This window comes from Thamnophis sirtalis, unplaced genomic scaffold (assembly GCF_051295495.1).
Source record: "Thamnophis sirtalis isolate CommonGarterSnake01/CBP01778 unplaced genomic scaffold, rThaSir2_p1.2 scaffold_8, whole genome shotgun sequence".
Classification (NCBI taxonomy): domain Eukaryota; kingdom Metazoa; phylum Chordata; class Lepidosauria; order Squamata; family Natricidae; genus Thamnophis; species Thamnophis sirtalis.
In genome coordinates, this window is record NW_028261388.1 from 53,248,779 (window position 1) to 53,267,327 (window position 18,549).

The following is an 18,549-nucleotide window of genomic DNA, read 5'->3' on the forward strand; positions in this document are numbered from 1 at the left end:
CGGAGGCACAGGCAGCGAGAGAGAGAGTGGAATACGCCCTAGAGATAGCTGTGCGCACCCAGCAGCCAATGTCCAAAGAGGCTTTGGAACCACTCTTATCTCCGGGTTGGAACTTGACGAAAACAGCCTCAGAACGGCTGAAAGAATATATACTGTTCCTCGGTATCCCCAGCAGGCGGCTGAGAGATGCTTGCAGAAGTCTCCCCCTGGGCCTGGGTGGAACGACCCTTCTTAGGTCTGCTGGAAGAGGAGCAATGAGGAGTGGCAGCAGCAGGAGACCGATGCTGAAGGCCTGCAGCGATGCCCCGCTCAATAGCAGCTGCTATGATGTCAGCCATATCATCAGGATTAATGGTGACAGCCCTGGGGGCAGGGGAACCCACATTAATATCAGGGGTGATGCTGCCATCCCTTTCAGAATCTGATTCCCCCTGAAATCCAATCCCGTCCTCAGGGTTCAAGGGAGAAGCTAGGGGGGAAACATCCCCATCAGTATCAGTGGAGAGGTCCTCCATAGGGTTGAAATTAATTGGAGAAGCCCTGGGCAGAAGGACAGTAGTAGAGCAATGATTGGTCTTAGAAGTGGCCTTCCATGGCACCAGGACAGGGAATTTTCTAGGTCTCCTGTGGGAGAGTAGACTTAGAGGCCTTAGAAGGCCTGGTAGAAAAAGGCTTTGAATGGCCTTTTTCCCCCCTTAGGCTCAGAGTGACTGAAGCTGATGGGGCAACAGAGCTGAGCAAATCCCCCCCCCCCTCAGAAAGGGTTCCGTTACTTGCCATTACTCACGATTACTGGTTTAGCTGAAGAGATGTTGTAAAGCGATGCAGCAGGCTTCCCACCCAAACAAAATGGCCATCACTTTTTTTCACGCCCAAAACTCAGAGAGTAGACCGGGCCCTGAGAAAGGGCTAAGATGGTGAGCTGACCAAGCAGCCTATCGCCCGGCAGTTTTGCTGCCTGTTAAGTGCTCTGGCCCAAGGAGAGGCCACAGGAGCCGAAAGAGAGGCTGTCGAGGCTCAGAATGAGATTTCTGTGGCCTCTGCGATTAGAGGAGGCTTCTCCCGGCGTGCGCAGCTGCAGCGATTGTTCCTGAGGCGTCCGGCTGCAGCAGAATGCCTTTTGAAAGGCTTGGGCGATTTTTTTCCAGCAGCGCGGCAGCAGCAAGAGGCTGGAGCTCTTTTGGACAGCGCAGCAGCAACGAGCGGCACTCAAAGAGCCTGAGGCGAACCTTGTAGGCTGGCCACGTGGCTGTAAGCTGCTGAGGCAGCCAAACCAGAGGGAGGCCAAAGCCTCAGAAAGGCAGAAATGCTTAGAGAGCAAGGGCCAGATAGAGAATGATTTGGAAGGAAGCCAATTTAGTAATTTGAAGTTTAGAGGATTTTTAGAGAATTTAAAGGAAAATTAGCAAGGAGAGATAGGGAGACACAGCTAATCGAAGGATTGACTGAGTCTATTTCTGGGGAGGAGCTTCGTGGGCGTGGCTTTAATACTTGTAGACCCAGTCGTATTGGATCCTGACGGAGTCATATCCATACCTGGATGATGTCTCCACCTACTGGAGAACACACAATGCAAGCCATCATTTTGATTTAAGATGTGATTTCAACCAAACAGTTTTTCCAAAAGAAGCATTCCAAAAGAAGTCGGTGTCTTGGGACTGTTTTCTTCTTCAGGCGATGCAAGGTTATCTTTTTGTCTTTCCTTGGGAAATTTGGAAAATGAGGACTCATAAATGGTGACAGAACCTTCTATAAAGTCGCCTATTTCATCCTTTTGCCAATTCCTTGGTCTTCTACTGCATGGTATCTTTGGGTTGACTAAGGGACCTGCTGAAGGATATCCCTGATGTAAATTTTGAATGGCCTCTGAACATACATACTGTTTTTTAAAGCTAGATATTGTTCCATGCCTTGTGGTTAATTTGTGACAGTTTATTTTGCCTCTTCTTCGCTTCCCTGTTTTTCAACTGCAGCTTGTTCCAAATTGTTTTCTTTTGGCTGATCAAGATGTGTAAGAAGAATGATGGCTCTGTCTTTAATTTCTCAAATTCTCCTTTCAATATGTCTAACCCTTGCCTTTCTCTCCTATTGTTCTGTCTTTCTGTATTTTCGGGCTGAATATTGTCTTCTGCCCATGAGCAGATCTCTTCACTTTGTAATTCTGCAAAAAATGTAATTTAAACTATTTAGGAATATGCATTATTTAGACAAAACAATAGTAACAAAAGAACATCATTCTATCTAGTGTTACAAATTATTTAAATTTGCACCTTCAGTTAAAAAAACGGTTCAAGAAACATGCCACATTCTGTATTTCTTCTGAAGAACAGACATTATTCACAGTAACAGACAACAATTATAAAATAAAGCATTATACCACTATGTTTTGAATCCTTAAGCAAAAGGTATGTCTTCTGATTTTTACAGTTCAATATTTATAGTCATTTATCGTTTTTACCCATGAATGTCCTGTTTGAAATATTGTCCACTGGTAATTTTTCAGGGAGATGAACTCGTTTCAGGGGCAAGTGTTTTAGCCATGTTAAATCATTCTTCCACCTCTATGTTGGCTTTCAATTCCTAAAAGGTCACAGAAAAAAGCATATATCTATAAGTGCATGTTATCCTTTACGTGTATAAGTGATAAAGTGTCATTAAATCTCCATTAATAGCCTCCCTCCCATTTCGTTTTTCTCTGTCTAATAAAGTATCTATCTAAAATCCCCCAATATTGTATTAACATAGTTTTAAATTATAATCCAAGATAGGAAAACAGAAATAAATAAGGACTTTATTTTATTTGTTAGATTTATATCTCACTTTTTCTTCAAGACTTCCATATTTCCTCCAATATTTGTTTACAATAGAAACTCCATATTATTTGACTGATAGTCACTAAAGCAAAGTTGCCTATGGTATTGCGAGTGAAAGTGGACTTGAACCTAGAATTCCCTTGAGGTATTCAGCATTTTAGTTAATACCAGAGAATCCACGACCTGTTTGGTTCTTGTTTCAGATGTATCACCTTACCACATTCCTCAATGTCTTCAACAATAACAAAGCTTCTAATGTACTGTCTTCACTAGAAAAGTGAAGTTCCACAAGCATATTTTCTGACTCATGTACCTTTTAGGTCATAGATCGAAAACCTGTGAAATAGTCTTTATCTTCCCCTGAGGATAACTTTTGCACCTGCCTGTTTATAGTTACTTAATAGTTACTTAACAAAAAACAGATTTTTGTTTTGTTTTGTAGATATGGGAACACCTTGGATATACAGTCAATTTTTTTAACTCCCTATTGTCCAATGAGCACATTAACAAAATTAAGGATTTATTACTAAATGCAGTGGATTTCAAGAACTATTTCTAGTTATGAAATATTTATTATTAGCTTGATTAAGAAATAAGTGCTATCAATTGCAAACATACATAGAGTACATTATATAAATTTAGCATTTTTACGTTAGCTTTATTTTCCAAAGATATAATGCCAATTATAAAGATTGTTTCACTGAGTGGCTTCATTTGAGAAATGATTCCATACCATAAATTCATCTGTTTTTTGAATTTACAGTTGACCAAAATATAAAGATTATTGCAAATTTTGCATTTTGTGTTTTGGATTTGATAAATTACTACCTAAAATAATGATGGCAGGGTTCAGCTAATTGTTCTAAGAAAAACATAATAAATGCACTTTTATGCGCCTTCAGTTTTTTTTCTTGCTTTTGAAATATTACATTTAGCAACAATAAAAAAGATAGTTTTAGTACAAAACTATTATTTTTGCACCTTTAAGTCTTTTCATTCTAAAATAGAAATAATAGCGGATGAAGCTGCAGAAGCTAAGGATGACGCAAGAAGTGAACAGCAATTTCAACTTCTCCAAATTTCCCATCCCCTACTTATTCTGGTAGCTGCTTTTTCCCTCCCATCTCCAGGGCTGCCCTGCTCAAAGTTGAGGAGGATCAGGACCCTTCATTGCGCCTCGTTACTCTTCGCTTCTCCCCGCTATGGTCCGCCGCCGCTGCCAGCACGTCTGCTGCTTGTTTAGCGGGGGTGGCCTTGGCTATAGCAGGCAGCTTTGTTTTTTTTTTTTTACCACTGATCCATCGGAATGAAGGCAGAGGAAATGCACAGCTGGGCGCACTTGGCGGCAGAAAGCGCGTGTTTCGTTTGCCGCTGACAAAGCCACAGACTAACTGACCCGATCGAAGCTGAGCCCAATGTAGGGAGATTGTGGGGTTAGTTTGGCCAGGCAAATTACCCCCCCCCCCCTATAAAAGTGGAACCTGGGCGTGGCACTGCAATGTAGAAACGGGCAAAAAACCGGAAAAAGCAGGGAGAAGAGAGGGCCGCTCCGTTGCCCATTTTGCCATTGCAGCACCGCGCTGCGGAGCATGCCCCACCCACCACCACCCAGATGCCTTTGCCTACCTGATTTCCAGCTCCATCGCATTTCTCAATCATGTTTGTCGCCATCGTATGCAAGGAAACTAAAGTTTGTGAGACTAAAAAAAAAGTTTACTCAGTCAATTCCAACTTTGCAAGACCTTTTTTTTTTTTAAACAAAAAGTTGGAATTGATTGATTGAACTTTCTTTTTAATCTCACAAACTTTTGTTTTCTGGCAGATGCGGGCCAGGAGGGAGGGTGCAGAAACGACGGCAGCTCTGGGAACACCTGCAGGGGAGGGGGAAGAGTGCTGGGCTGGGGCTGGGCCTGTGGAGGGAGGGAGGGAGCGATGCCCCCTTGCCCTGCCCACCTGCAGACTGCCACACCCGAAGAGGCTGTCCAGAAAACTGCGGAGCGCCAGCAGCAGTTTGTGGATCATGACGCGGTATGGGAACCAGGACTAAGCCCCTCTTCACAGGAGCCCCAACGACACCTCCAGCCTTCTTAGGGCAGAACTGGCTCTTGAGTGCTAGATTGGTCCTCTGAAAAGCCCGTTGTCAGCCAAGGACCCTAGCTGAGGTTTCACTCACTGCCTGCTGAGGCGCTGGACTCCCAGTGAAGGATGGGGTCTTTCAGGCACTTAGTTTGGCTGCCATTTTAGTAGCTTCAGCCCCTCCAAAATGGCCTCAGAGAAGGCCAGGCAAGGAGTGCCGGGGAGGGGAGGGGCGGCCACATGTTGATTCAGCCAGTTCGCTGAACTACACACAGAGTTAACAACTGGTTCAGCGAACCGGCTGAATCCTACCTCTGGCTGCCTGTCTCATGCATATGACTGGGCAACACACAAAATTCAGTCAAAGCCAATGATTATAAGCCATTATAAAAACAAAAATATTATAAATATACTCAAAGCCTCTGGAAACTTCATTCAAAATTCTACATATAATATAGCCATTTCCAGTTTCCTATTTCTGTAGGATCAGTAAGCTCACTAACAAAACCATATTTTAAGGGCTTTCCAGAAGTGAATAGAGTTAGAACTGCCAGCTGCCCACCCCCTCAAAAAGATGGCAGGCATGCAAGAACCCTCCCTGAATTTCTACATTGGACTATGCAAGTGGATCAGGAATAGCTTTGTTTGGAGAACTGCTTTGACTTTTTTATGGTTTGCCTTGTCTTGACATGTCTAGGCCAAGTGGTGAATTAGCCATGGTGAACTAGCCATTATTTCCTCAGCAAACCATATTTGTACCATGCACCAGTATAAAATATTGATAAATTGTTCCATGTCTTAACTCTTTCTTATTAAAATATTTTCTTAACTAATCCAAGGATTTCCTACTAATACAATAAGAAAATTTAAAATTGCATCTGTGGAAAGTTATCATCCAGCCCTTTCCCAGAAAAATGAAATATCCTAGGAAATATTGAAATGGCAGAATATTACATTTCCCTGAATGTGAAAAGGAAGAAACATGCCCCCACCCACTTTGTCAATGGGCCATTAAGCTGGCCAAGCTAGTCCCTTTACATAATAAAGAGTTGTCTCCTTCAGCTCCAGGGAGATGGAATTAAGGCATGATAATATTGGCCCTTTACCCAACATGGCATCTGAGAACTCAACCAAACCTGGATTCAAAACACAGCTAAGAGAGTTGCCCCTGCATGGCCCCATGGGAGTCTGACAACCAATCAGAATACAAGCTCAAGATCAAAGGCCAGAGAGGGCATAAAACCAGGGACTTACAGCATCTCAGTCCCGCCTTCTCTTTTCTCCACCAACATTGAAGCATGTGATCACTTTTTCTGTTCAGAACTCAAGCCATGTGGTCCTGTCCACCATTAAAACCATCTTTCCAAGCAGCCTCCATGCCTCCAGTGTCTTTTTCCCCACTTGGAGCCGAACCCAGAAGGACATTTCTTTCAACACATCCTTTAGCTTCCAGGTTTAAGAAAAAAAAACCTTATCAGTCAGAAATTTATGTTAAAAACATAGTTATAAATATAAATTTCTTATGAAAGAATTAGTTATGTTTATAAAGTTATAAATTTATAATAGTTATAAATAGTCTGCAACACCCCCCCTCCAAAAATCTTACAATAAGATGCATGTTACAAGAAGGCAATTATCAGCAGAAACAAAACTTACAATTGATCAGGTTAAAAACAATAAAAAAATTGTTCAGCTGTTCCATACCTCATGGAAGGTCATTGGACTTCCCTTAGACTCATGCTTCCAAAGAGTTGTGGCTCTTAGACTGGTATTTACTTGTATTGCTTTGCTGACTTTAATAGCTATGAAAAGCCAAAAAATAAATAAATAAACATGACACATTCATGACTGACATTAGTGATAGGCAAGTTATATCTTACTTACAAATTTTAAGTGATGTAATTATGCTGTCATATCACTTTTTGCATTTTTTTGGTTAGTAATGCAAATATCCAGTTTGATTTGGTGAATAAGGCCAGTTGATCTTAGAAGAAGTGGAAATGTCTCTGCTTGCCAAGCTGATGCAGGGCTTCTAACCCTCTTTTTTTCCCTTTTTTTTTGCATGCATTGGATGCGGATGTCATGCTGTTTCCAGTGCTCTTTCTAGTGCTGTTTTCAAAATGGTGATTAAAGTGATTGTGGCAACATCCTCAAGAGTTTATGATTTAACTTTCCCCCTAGAAGAGTCTTTCAAAGCTACTTGCTTGCTTGCTTGCTATTTTAGAAAGTGATGCTCCTCCGAGTTCGGAGCCCATGACAAAATATGTGCCCCCAATTCTCTCTCCCCCACCCCACCCCAAGTTTCAAATTCTCCTAGGATGCATCCTTGTTAGTTCCTTTTTGCAACCAAAGTTAATGTCCAGAGCATCAGAGAATAATTTTCTTTCTGGCTTGCCAATTCTTGTATTACAAATTAGTCAATTCCACACATAGCAAAAATACTAAATATTTATTTAATACAGATGGAAAATGCCCAACATGTTAGTGTTTTATTTTCAGTAGCCTTGATAAAGAGTGGTTAAAGTATGCTAATTACATGTTTGGAAGAGAATAACAGTTTCAATTGATTACATTAGTAGAGAAAGCATTTTTAATTTTTAAAAAATGCAGTGGATATATTAAGGCGTTCCTTTCTCCAGCTCTCCAAATTCCTTTAAGGTTAATTTAAGCTTTCCTTTCTTAATGGAAAGATGGCCGTGGAATCCATCACAGTGACATGTCTAAACAAACTAGTTACAGTTACACGTAAATGATTTCACTGCTTGTTGGTTTTCATGAAGCAACCTCAAGAAGGTTCCAGAGAAGAACAGTTGGCAAGACTAGATTAAAGAAGTTTCAATGGTGTTTTTTTCTAGCCGGTGGTCCACCAAGTAACAGCAGCAGCCTGTGAGAAAGTTGTCTATATTCCCTGTTGTGTTTCTCTTCCATTTTATTGCTATGCATGTCCATGTAATGAAATAGATGATGTGCTCAATTTGGGAAAGGTTTAAATGTATGAATATTGGCTGTTTCCAGTTAACACGATAAATAAGAATTATTACATAATTGTAACTTCTGTATAATATCAGGCCCATACAAGTTCCCTTTCTAGCTTTGGGTGCTCCACTCTGATCTGTTTGGCTACATTTCCCTATTAAATTAGACCTTCTGAAACAATCAACAATGGTTTCAAACTTTGCTTAATGATACATCACAATTCCCCCCACTGTCTTTTATTACTGTTTATTACTGTTGTTTATAGTTTGCTTATGTCCAAAATTGTTTTATTGATAACATCAATAGGTTTGACCACCAAAAATATAGATAAAAGAGAAGATGATGTCATGTTTCCCTGAGGAGTGAATATGGACAGGGATGGTCAAGAAGATCAGTACCTTATTTATTGGATGCCTTTTGCTCTTAGTATTCTTTCAAGAGGACAGTTGTTTCATAGTGTAAGTTAACAACCCTTTGTCTTAATAGGCAACTTTCACTTAGAGTGAGCTGAGCAGCCATATAAATTTTCATAAAGAAATAGGACCATAGTCCTGTGATGGCAAACCTACGGCATGCATGTCAGAGGTGGAACTCAGAGCCCCTCTGTGGGCATGTGCACCGTCACCAGATGCTCTTCTGGTTTCTGGCATGTGTGTGCCCGCTGGCCAGCTGGTCTTCACCTGCCTGAGCGCCAGAAACCTGAAGACAATCGCACCAATAACCCAAAGACTAGGTGGCCTGCGTGCACATGCTCACCAGCCAGCTGGTGTTCAGGTTTCTGGCGCTCAGGCAGTTTTCAGTTTGGGCACTCATTGCTGAAAAGGTTCACCATCACTGCCATAAGGAAAGCAAAATCAATGCCATAGTGACTGTGATCAGCTATGTAAATCAGTCAAGTTTTGCTGCCTGTCTGGATGTCTCTGTAGCACCCAGTTTATCTATTTATTTATTTTACAGGGAAACAAATATAAGGGAACGCTGAATCAACCTTGATCACTGTCACCGGAACGGGCAGAAAATGGTGTGCAAAGAGGAGGTACTAGGCAATGGCAATCCCTGCAGCCTGAAACAGCTAATGGTCGGGAAGACGATCCAACCAACAATCAGCTGCTTGTGCTAATCAGGCTGTGCTGAAACTGAAATAGGCTGTTTGCTGCAAAGAGGCCAATTTCTGGGCAGCAGAGGCAAAAAAAAATATTGTGCAGATCAGACTGTGCTGAAAGTGAAACTGAAAGAGACTGTTTGCTGTTTGCTGCAAGGAGGCAAATTGCTGGGAGGCAGAGGCAGATTTTTGTTCTTGTTTTTCTTTTTTTCGTCCCCAAAAGCTAGGTGCGTCTTATACTTTGGAGTGTCTTATATTCCAAAAAATACTGCTTCATGATGCTTTACAAACCCCTCTAAGCAGTTTACAGGGTCACCATGTTGCCCCCAACAATCTGGGTCCGCATTTTATTGACCCAAGAAGGATGGAAGACTGAGTCAACCTTGAGCCCTATCAGGATTGAACTTCTGGCTACCAGCAGAGTTAGCCTGCGATCCTGCATTTAACCACTGCACCGCCAGGGCTCAGTAATTAGAATGCAATTCAAGCTTTGTTTTCATTGCCTGAATTACTTCATGTATTTTTGCTTTATATTCATCCCAAAAAGCTCTTGAAGATTTAGCTACTCCTGAAAATCTTCTTTCAGATCTATCAGTTCTCTTATGTGTAACCATTGTTCCAAAATAGAATTAACATTAAAAAATTAAAAGTTTATAATATTAATTCCAATTAGTCTAGTAAATATAATTATGTTGCTGTTACAGCAATGTTAAAATATTACAGTCTAGCTCCCTCATGTGGTCAAACAGCCCCAGTGAATATAAGCTGCAACGAAATATTCTCAAGGAAATTTTTTTTAGAGGTAGAAATTGATAAGCATGAGTCATAAAACATCTCTTTCAAACTTCCTTTAATATTTATGGTTATAAAAATGTTCAAAAAGTTCACAAAACATAGCCTTTTGTGATGCTTATTACAAAATTATAGAAACTACTAATATATCCTACTTCTAATATTAATATCAAATATATCCTACTTCTAATAGTAATATTTACTATCTAACATCACTTATTTCTAATGCAATATCTACTATCTAATATCGCTTAGTTGTAATACTATCTAATATCTACGATCTAATATATTCTATTTCTAATACTAATATCTACTATACTATCTAATATATCCAATACTACCTGATATCTATTAGTTCTATGAGGTTGACTGGAATCACATAATGCCAGCCATCATTTGGTATTTAAGATGCAGTTTGGACCAAACAGTTTTTCCAAAAGAAGCCTTTTTTTTCAGATGGTATCTTGCGATTGTTTTCTTCACTGGGTGTTGAAGAGGTGTCCTTTTGTCTTTCCTTTGGAAATCTGGCAAATGATGGCTCATAATTGGTGACAGAATCTCCCATAATGTCGGCTATTTCACCCTGTTGCCTGTTCCTTGGTCTTCTACTGCATGTCATCTTTGGGTTGAGTAAGGAACCTGTTGAAGGATAAGCCTGATGTAAATTTTCTCACATATTTCTCCTATACAGTCTCACATATTCCTCACTTAACCAACAGTTGCTTTCCATTCAGACTTCTGATGCTCCTCCCAAAGCATTCATGACCCAGTTCCAGAGTTCTGATGCCGTTCCCTCCCCCTGCCCTGTCACATGACTCTCTTTGTGGCGAATTGCTGCATTTTGTTGCTTGTAACTAGCCTTTTGAGCCAGTTTCTGGCAAAAATGGACATAAAAATTCATTGTTTTGCTTAACAACCACAATGTTTCCTTAATATGTTTTATATTTAATAATCACTTACTTTACATTTAAGACATTCATTTAACGAACACCATAAAAAAAGTTTTAAAATCAGGTTGGTAACATGGATGCCTTGATTTACTACCATAATAACTGAAAATTCTGAGCTCCATTACAGTCATAGTTTGAGGACTCTCTATATTGGATAGCAGCAGCATGATAGCAAGATGTTAGATAAACCCTTCAGTGGGAAATGCAAGGGGATTATTTCATACTGCATGGGACAAGGCAATGATAAACCACTCCTGTATTTCATTCAAAAATTCAGAGTTGCATGAAGGGGTGAGAAACACACTCTCCTCGCTAATTCAACATATATGTTGAATGTATATGAGGGAGGGGGGTTGGGGGGAAATGTGTGTGGCTTTAAATTTGGAGGAAGAAACAGCAATAATGTGGTCTTGGGGTATTTGTAACATGAGGGAATAAAGCTATTTCAATTCCACAGCCAACCTTATATTCCAAATTAAAAGGCTGTAGAAGTCATCAAAATATGTCAGATTCTACCTCGGTTTGATTGAATATGATCTAAATAGCACACGGATATGCTAACATCCTGTAACAAAGGACTTTTGAATTTAGTGGGCTTTCTTAGTACCCATAAAACTTGTCTCCCCTTATTTCTCACATCTAGAGAGAATAATGAGAATAATCCTGTTTAATCAGCACTGACGACTATTAAATAATGAGATCACAAAATGCAGTATTGCCATTTTAAAAGAAAAAAAATACAGCAAGGATTTGAAATATTTTTTGAGAAGGCAAAGAAATATCATATTTCTTATGATATTTCTAGTAAGAGCCAAGGTGGTGCAGTGGTTAAATGCAGCACTGCAGGCTACTGCTAGATCAGCAGGTCAGCGGTTCAAATCTCACCGGCTCAGGGTTGACTCAGCCTTCCATCCTTCCGAGGTGGGTAAAATGAGGACCCAGATTGTTGGGGGCAATATGCTGACTCTCTGTAAACCGCTTAGAGAGGGCTGAAAGCCCTATGAAGCTGTATATAAGTCTACTGCTATTGCTATTGCTATTATTTCACAATAAAGCATGAAACAAAGTCGGTGCTACCTTTTGGAGAAGAACATGAATCGGCTTTCTCTGGATGACCTTTACGAATCCGGTGTGCATAAATATTTCTGATGCCTAGTTCTCGGTCTCTTTCCTAAAGAAATGCATTATTAAATTTATGTTGATAATATAGTTTATTGTATTAATGTCATTTCTTTAGAGATCATACATTTCACTGCATAACTCCCCCGAGTATTTCATTTTATTTATATGTATTTTAAATATTTGCTTAGGCATAGTTTGTTCAAATACTTTCTTTTCTATAGATTCTGAAGGATAAATATCCTTTCCCGCCCCCCTGGAACGGCGAAGGTTTTGACCAGTGTCCGTCCCCCCCCCCTCCCGGCCTCAATTTTCTATCACTAGAGGCCTTGATTTTCTATCACTAAAGGCCTTGATTTTCTAGAGGCCTTGATTAACAAGTTTTGATGTTGGGGGACACACTTTTCAAGTATCTGTTTCTAGAAATGGTAAAGTGCAAATGGCCTAACATCAAATTAATATATTTCTGCAATCTACAGTTTAGATAGTTACAGGCTGAAAGAAAGACTCACAGAACAAAATAGGCTTACTGCAAATGAGCATTTAATAAATAGCATCTTGGATGCCTTCCATGGTAAGAGGAATGTAATTTAAGCTTCTAAATACCTTAAGTTTTAGCTTCAGCGACTCCATTTCTACTTGCAAATTTGCAATGATTGACTGAGCTTCAACAGTCTTTTTTTTCTCAACCGCTAATTGATGTCTAAAGGAAGCAGTGTTCAACAAAAGCTGCTTTTCCAAATCCTAAACACATCAGAAATAAACCATCAATAAGATTATTCCATATTTGCAATCATACAATATTGAATTAGAAATTAGAGGAAGGCAACTGAAATTTTATCAAGTGTTTCCAAAAAGATGAAAATCCTCAATCTCAGTTATAATATTCACAATTTTTGAAATGGCAACTGACCCACGTTGTGGAAGAAAAATATGCAAAATAATGTCTATAACCAAAAATAAGATCATATGATACTCACAATTTGTTATACAGATTAAGGAGAAAAGAAATAGGTAGATTTTGTTCATTTCAATTATAACAAAGCCATAATAGTCTTCATTTTTCCTTTGGTATGATGCCAAGTAAGGTAGGTTAAGTCAATATACAGTTTTAAATGTGCTGGCTAGGCTCATGTCATCAGAGATGGACTTTTACATCTGATTAGTTAAAACAAGAGTCATTCTTTCCAAAACGTGTATGGTTTGCTAATTGCACTGTGGCAGATAAGACAGCACTCCAGAGAGTTAACATCATTGCCCAGAGGATCGTTGGTTGCCTCTCCCCTCCTTGGAAGAGCTTTTTAGCTCCTGCTGCCTTAAGAAAGTTCAAAACATTCTTAAAGATCCATCTCATCCTGGGCACCTCTTTTTTTTTAATTATTACCATCTGGCAGACGGTACAGGATAATAAAAACAAGGACAAATAGGCTGAAAAACAGCTTCTATCCTGGAGCAGTAACTATATTGAATTTCACTGTATTGTGTAATATTGATGTAGTATCAGGGATTTCAATTCAATTGTATAGAATGTGAAGGATGTGTTTTTATTTTTATAGTTTTCTTATCTAAGACATACATTGAAGATGGGATTTAATTTGGTTGTATGAGGTGCAATGACAATAAAGTAAACTAAAAAAAAAATCTCAATTTTCTATACAACTGAGCCAAATATGCAAAAATGAAAGGAAGTGTGAAAAGCAAGAGGTTTTGCACAACATCCACTAGAAACCTCCAGGTAGTGTTTTTCCACCTTTCTCTCTGATCGTGTGGTAAAAATAAGATCCATTACTTAGCTAGCTTGCCCATATCAATTTTAATACACAATTCCGCCTCTCTAACCATCATCTTCTCCTGGTTTTCCTACATTCCTCTTCCAATAATGTCTTTTTTATATTTAGAGATTTTAACTGCATTGATTGATATGAAAAAATGTCACTAAAACTTTCCTTATTGCATAGTTGTTCAGCTTCTCTTTTTGTTTCAGGACTAATACAAGATTCGTAAAAAGCTGGCATTATACAAAAAGGTCCTACTCTATCTGTTTTCCTAGAGCTGGGATGAAGGAAGAAGTCATTGGTAAAAAGTCATACAGTTCCCAGCTAGACAAGCTAGATTGCATCAGTGAAGTAAACCTAGGCTGGTAACCGCCGATCACAATTATGTTTTATTGGTAAAGGGTGCGAAACATTATTCTACCAATGATGTATAAAATTATTATCTGTTCTAGTAAATAACAAACTCCCACAGAACTGAAGTGTGATCTCTGGGTAACAATTTAAGGATCTGAATATGAATGGATTTCCTTGTAAACTAGAACTTTGGGGAAACTTGGTGACTTGAGGATGGGGCCTGTAGAAAATGGTCCCTATTGCATGCTGAAGCAAGTCAGCTTAAAACATTTATTTTAAAGATTTTATGATTTTATTTTATTGTATGACCCTCTAGAGAGTTAGGACAATTAGGCACAAACACTTGGCCGTGCATACTTCAACCCAGCCTTCTGCCTCAGCCTATTTATAGCCAGCTTTCTTCCTCCACTGGCCCTCTCCCTGCCATTTTCCACAACCAACAGGCCAATGGCCCTCCCCACTCACCCTACGTCCCTGCCCATTTGCCCAAACATCATTTGACCTGGGCCTTTGGCTGCATGGGACAAATAGCCCCCAGGCAATCACATGTCAGGCAGAAATAATGGTACAGGGTGCTCTCACCAGGACCAGAGGGAGGGTGAGTAGCAGCTGCTGGAGCCACTGGGTGGTAGTCAGGTGTGAGTGCATTCGGGGACCAGGGGACTTCACAAAGATAGCTCAGCTCGCAGCTCAGTCAGTTCCAACAAAAGAAGAAAGGAAGAGCAAGGCTGGCGCAGCTTCTGGCATTGTGGAGGAGGGGCTAGGAGGTTGCACAGATGAGTGGCAGGGTTGGCACTGCTTTGAGTGTTGTGGGGGCAAGACTGACATGGCTTCTGCCATTGCACGGGGGCTGGAAGGAGCATGGCAGAGAACAGGAGGCCCATGGGTTGGGAGATCACTGCCATTGCCATTCTGGCCCACAATTGCAGGGGGGGCGGGGTGGTTGTGCACACGAAAAGCAAGTCCAGTGCACTTGGGGGGGGCAGCTGAACTCTCTGTTCGGTGTCATGCCAGTATGGCAATGGTGGGGCTCCCACAAGCCACATGCCACCTCCGTTCGCCTGTCATGCTCCCACACATCCCTGCAATGGCAGAAGCCATGCCGACCTTGCCATCCACTTGTGCAACTGCCCCCCACCACACACACACACATACATACAATGCCAGAATCCTCCTCTCTCTTGTTGGAGCTGACTGAGTTGTGAGCGAAGCTGTCTTTGTGAAGCCCCCTTGAGGTGCCCCTTGCTCTGGTCCTGGTGCTGCCAACGCACTCTTGCCTGTCTTCCCCCCCCCCCCAGTGGCCATGGCACCTGCTACTCACCCTCCCTCTGGTCCTGGTGACATATCTGCAATGGCCAGGGGATTGCCTTGGGAGGAGAAAAGCTGGCTGTAAATGGGCTGAGGCAGGTGGCTGGGGGCAAAGGAGGGGCGGCCAAGGGTTTGTGCTGAAATGACCCATTCTGCTCACAGAGTGCTGCTATGTAGTTCTAAGCAATGTATGTTGCACATTACCTGGGTTCTCTTATCACTAGCTTCCAATTTTTGGGTAAGTGATGTTAATTTATGCTGAAGTTCTCCTCTCTCTTCAAGTTTTTTGTCTTCGCAAAGTTTCTGCAATGCCTGCAAGGCGTCCGTTGTTTTTAAGAGTTGTACTTCAACGTCTCTCAGCTTCTTGGAAGCCCTGCGCTCTTCTTCCTGAGATTTCCTGAGATGTGCTCTCAGACTCTGCACTTCATTCGACTGCGTGGCCAAAAGATCAGGCAGGTTAATCTCTGCATTTTCATACTTACTGATGGTTTTTAAATGTTGAGACTGAAGACGCTTCAACATTTTGTTTTCCAAAGTAAAAGTCTCCAATTTATTCTGCAGAACAGCCACTTCATTTTTCAGTTCTTTAATTTTATGATCCCTTGCTGACAATAGACGGCAAGCCATGTTATTTTTCTCCTGATTATTGATATGGTCAGTAATAAATGGGGTCTTCTGCTTAGGTTTCCTTTTAGGCAACATTTTACCTCCTGCATTAAACAAATATGAAGGTGCCATATAAGATTGAGCAAAATAAGAATCACCTAATTTTACATAAGCCTCACAGCTAAATGCTCAAATCTATCACTGCATAGATTCACTTCCTTTTATGTAATATCTTTAGTCAATCTCTGATACAACTATTTGTTGATTGACTTGTTCTGAAAAATCATAACCTAATCAGTGGTGGGATTGAAATAATTTAACAACCGGTTCTTCCTAGTGATGGGCTAGGTGGACGTGGGTGGATGGGTGGAGTCATGTGACTGAGTGGGCCAACTTTACATCAATTGTGTGGTTGGTGCCTGTATGGGCCAGATGGGGTTGGGGAGGGAATCCAGGAGTCTCCGGTGGGTGGGGTGGAAGGGAAGAAAGGAAGATCCTCTGTGTGTGTGCGTGAGAGAGAGGGGGGGGGGGAGAGAACACACTGCCAAGTCGCAGAATTGGCAGAAGCAGCACATTTCAGTTCCTCAGAAACTGCATTTTTTGCACACAGCAGGATACTGAGGAGCTTCATCCTCTTCTGCACAGAGAGCTTATTACTGGTAATGAGGGCTTATGGAGTGCGGCGGAATGTACACCAGTTTCTTTTTCATAGCAACCAGCTTAATAGCACTGAAGGTGGGAGAAGGGAGAGAGAAAGCCTCTTGATTCTTATGCATGTCTTTTCACTTTTCACTAAGTTTAAAGATGTGTTTATATGTATGTGTTTGTGGGTGGTGGGGAGCGGAGCTCTTCCTGAGAAGAGATATGGCGATCATTATGTATTTTCAGGGCAGCAAGAAGATTCGGGATCGAGCCGATTAGAGGACACTTGAGATGCTAAAATGGCCTCAGGAGAGGACAACCAAGGCAAAGAGTGCCATGGAGGGGAGGAATGAGGGGCGAGGGACGGGGCCACTGGTGGATCAGCTGGTTCGCCAAACTGGGTCCAAAGTTAACAACAGGTTTGGCTGAACCGGAAGGAACTAGCTGAATCCCACCTCTGCTTAAGCTCTCATAATATTAGCTTTCATAAGACATAGTTTCTATGCTCACATAATATGCTAAGACAATATTTAGATAACTTTAAAATGCATTGACTTCAACTACTAGAATTCCTCAGCCAGTCTTGCCTAAAGCACGATTGCTAAGCCAGTACCCTAATCACTATACAAAACTGACAGTCAGATCGATAGATATACACATACAAACACACAAACATACACACCATATCCAAATAATAATAAAATAGTGAAAGTAAAAAAGAATGAAAGAATGACCGCTCAAATTTGCCAAATCATTTTTTACATACAGGACCATAATTCCTGTCTCTTAGCTTATTTATTGAAATCCTGCTACACTGACATCTGTATGATCATGATAACTGGTGAACTATACCCATCAACACAATCCCCTCTCCTTACATTGAGGGAGAAATTACTGACTGAGGGTGTTGAAAGCAGCACATTAATATATTAATGAACTACATACAGTTTAAATGTGTTTAACAATATTCATATGACTTCCAAAAATATAGTGTTTATTTTCTACAGTACAGAAGTGTCAGGGTAGCTCAGCAAAAGTGCAGTTATGGCACGGCTGCTTGATTTTCAGCAAAGGCTTGGCTGCCATTAGTTCGGTTGCAATCTGCCAACTACAATAAATGCAGCAGTGTTCAAGGTGACCAATGACCTTCTTACCTTTTGGATGGACATCATTTCCCTTTTTCTTCTCTGGTAAGATCCGCTTTTTAGTTTCTAGTTGGTGGAGCAAAGGGATGGTGAAGCTGCCACACTCTTCGCTTGTGGAGGTTTCAGAGGAGTCTGAGTGAAAATCTTTGTAACAGTACTTCTGAGAAGTTCCACAGTTGTTCTCCTCTGAACAAATGCTGTCCTTTCTGCCATTGACAGCTCTTCTTGAAGTGTTATCATGAAAGTCACTGGAATAGTTAAACAGAGAACTTCCAGACTGGATGAAACATAAGCTACAGCTACTGTCTTGACTGTTGTTGGTTCTCTTGGTAAGCCTACCTGAAGAATTGCTTCTTCTACATTGTCCACAGCTCTTATCCTCTTGGATAGAATGATGAAGAACACCAGAAGCTGATCCAGAAGCCATTATTTCACCAACGACAGGGAAGATGGTCAATTTTACTTTAAATTTCCCAAAGGAAAAAGCACTGTAGTCAGACAAAGAAACAATGCATGATGTAAACATTTCCTTAAGGCTTGATCTTCTAGGTTTAAAAATTGTTTGTTCTGATTCTGTGCCAAAAAAAATCACCACAATTTTGATCCCTTTCCTTATATTATTTTCTTGAAGAACTAATGGATTTATTAATTAATATGCTTTTTTTCTTAGCATTCTCATTAGTAGAATGCAATGACTACAGAGCCCTGAGTTCTTTCAAGGAACTAAAAAGACTAAAATAATAAAATTACACTTGTCAGAATACCTGGACTGACATTCAAATAATAGAATAACAGAGTTGAAGGGACCTTTGAGATCTTCTAGTACAGTGATGGAAAACCTTTTCCTTACAGCCTGCCAAAATTGCACGCCCCTGTGTCCACTCAATCTCC

General features: G+C 40.7%; 1 protein-coding gene across 1 annotated transcript; it reads right to left on the minus strand.

Annotated features, from left to right (window-relative positions):
- Positions 1-1,715: 1,715 nt before the first annotated feature.
- LOC148044405 (lebercilin-like protein) lies at positions 1,716-18,165 on the minus strand. The gene is given in 9 exon segments (XM_087722111.1): positions 1,716-2,019; positions 2,022-2,161; positions 3,075-3,126; positions 6,594-6,691; positions 10,186-10,398; positions 11,787-11,880; positions 12,435-12,572; positions 15,470-15,975; positions 17,668-18,165. Coding segments are annotated over 9 exon segments (1,746 nt in total). The 5' UTR covers positions 18,086-18,165; the 3' UTR covers positions 1,716-1,932.
- Positions 18,166-18,549: the final 384 nt, after the last annotated feature.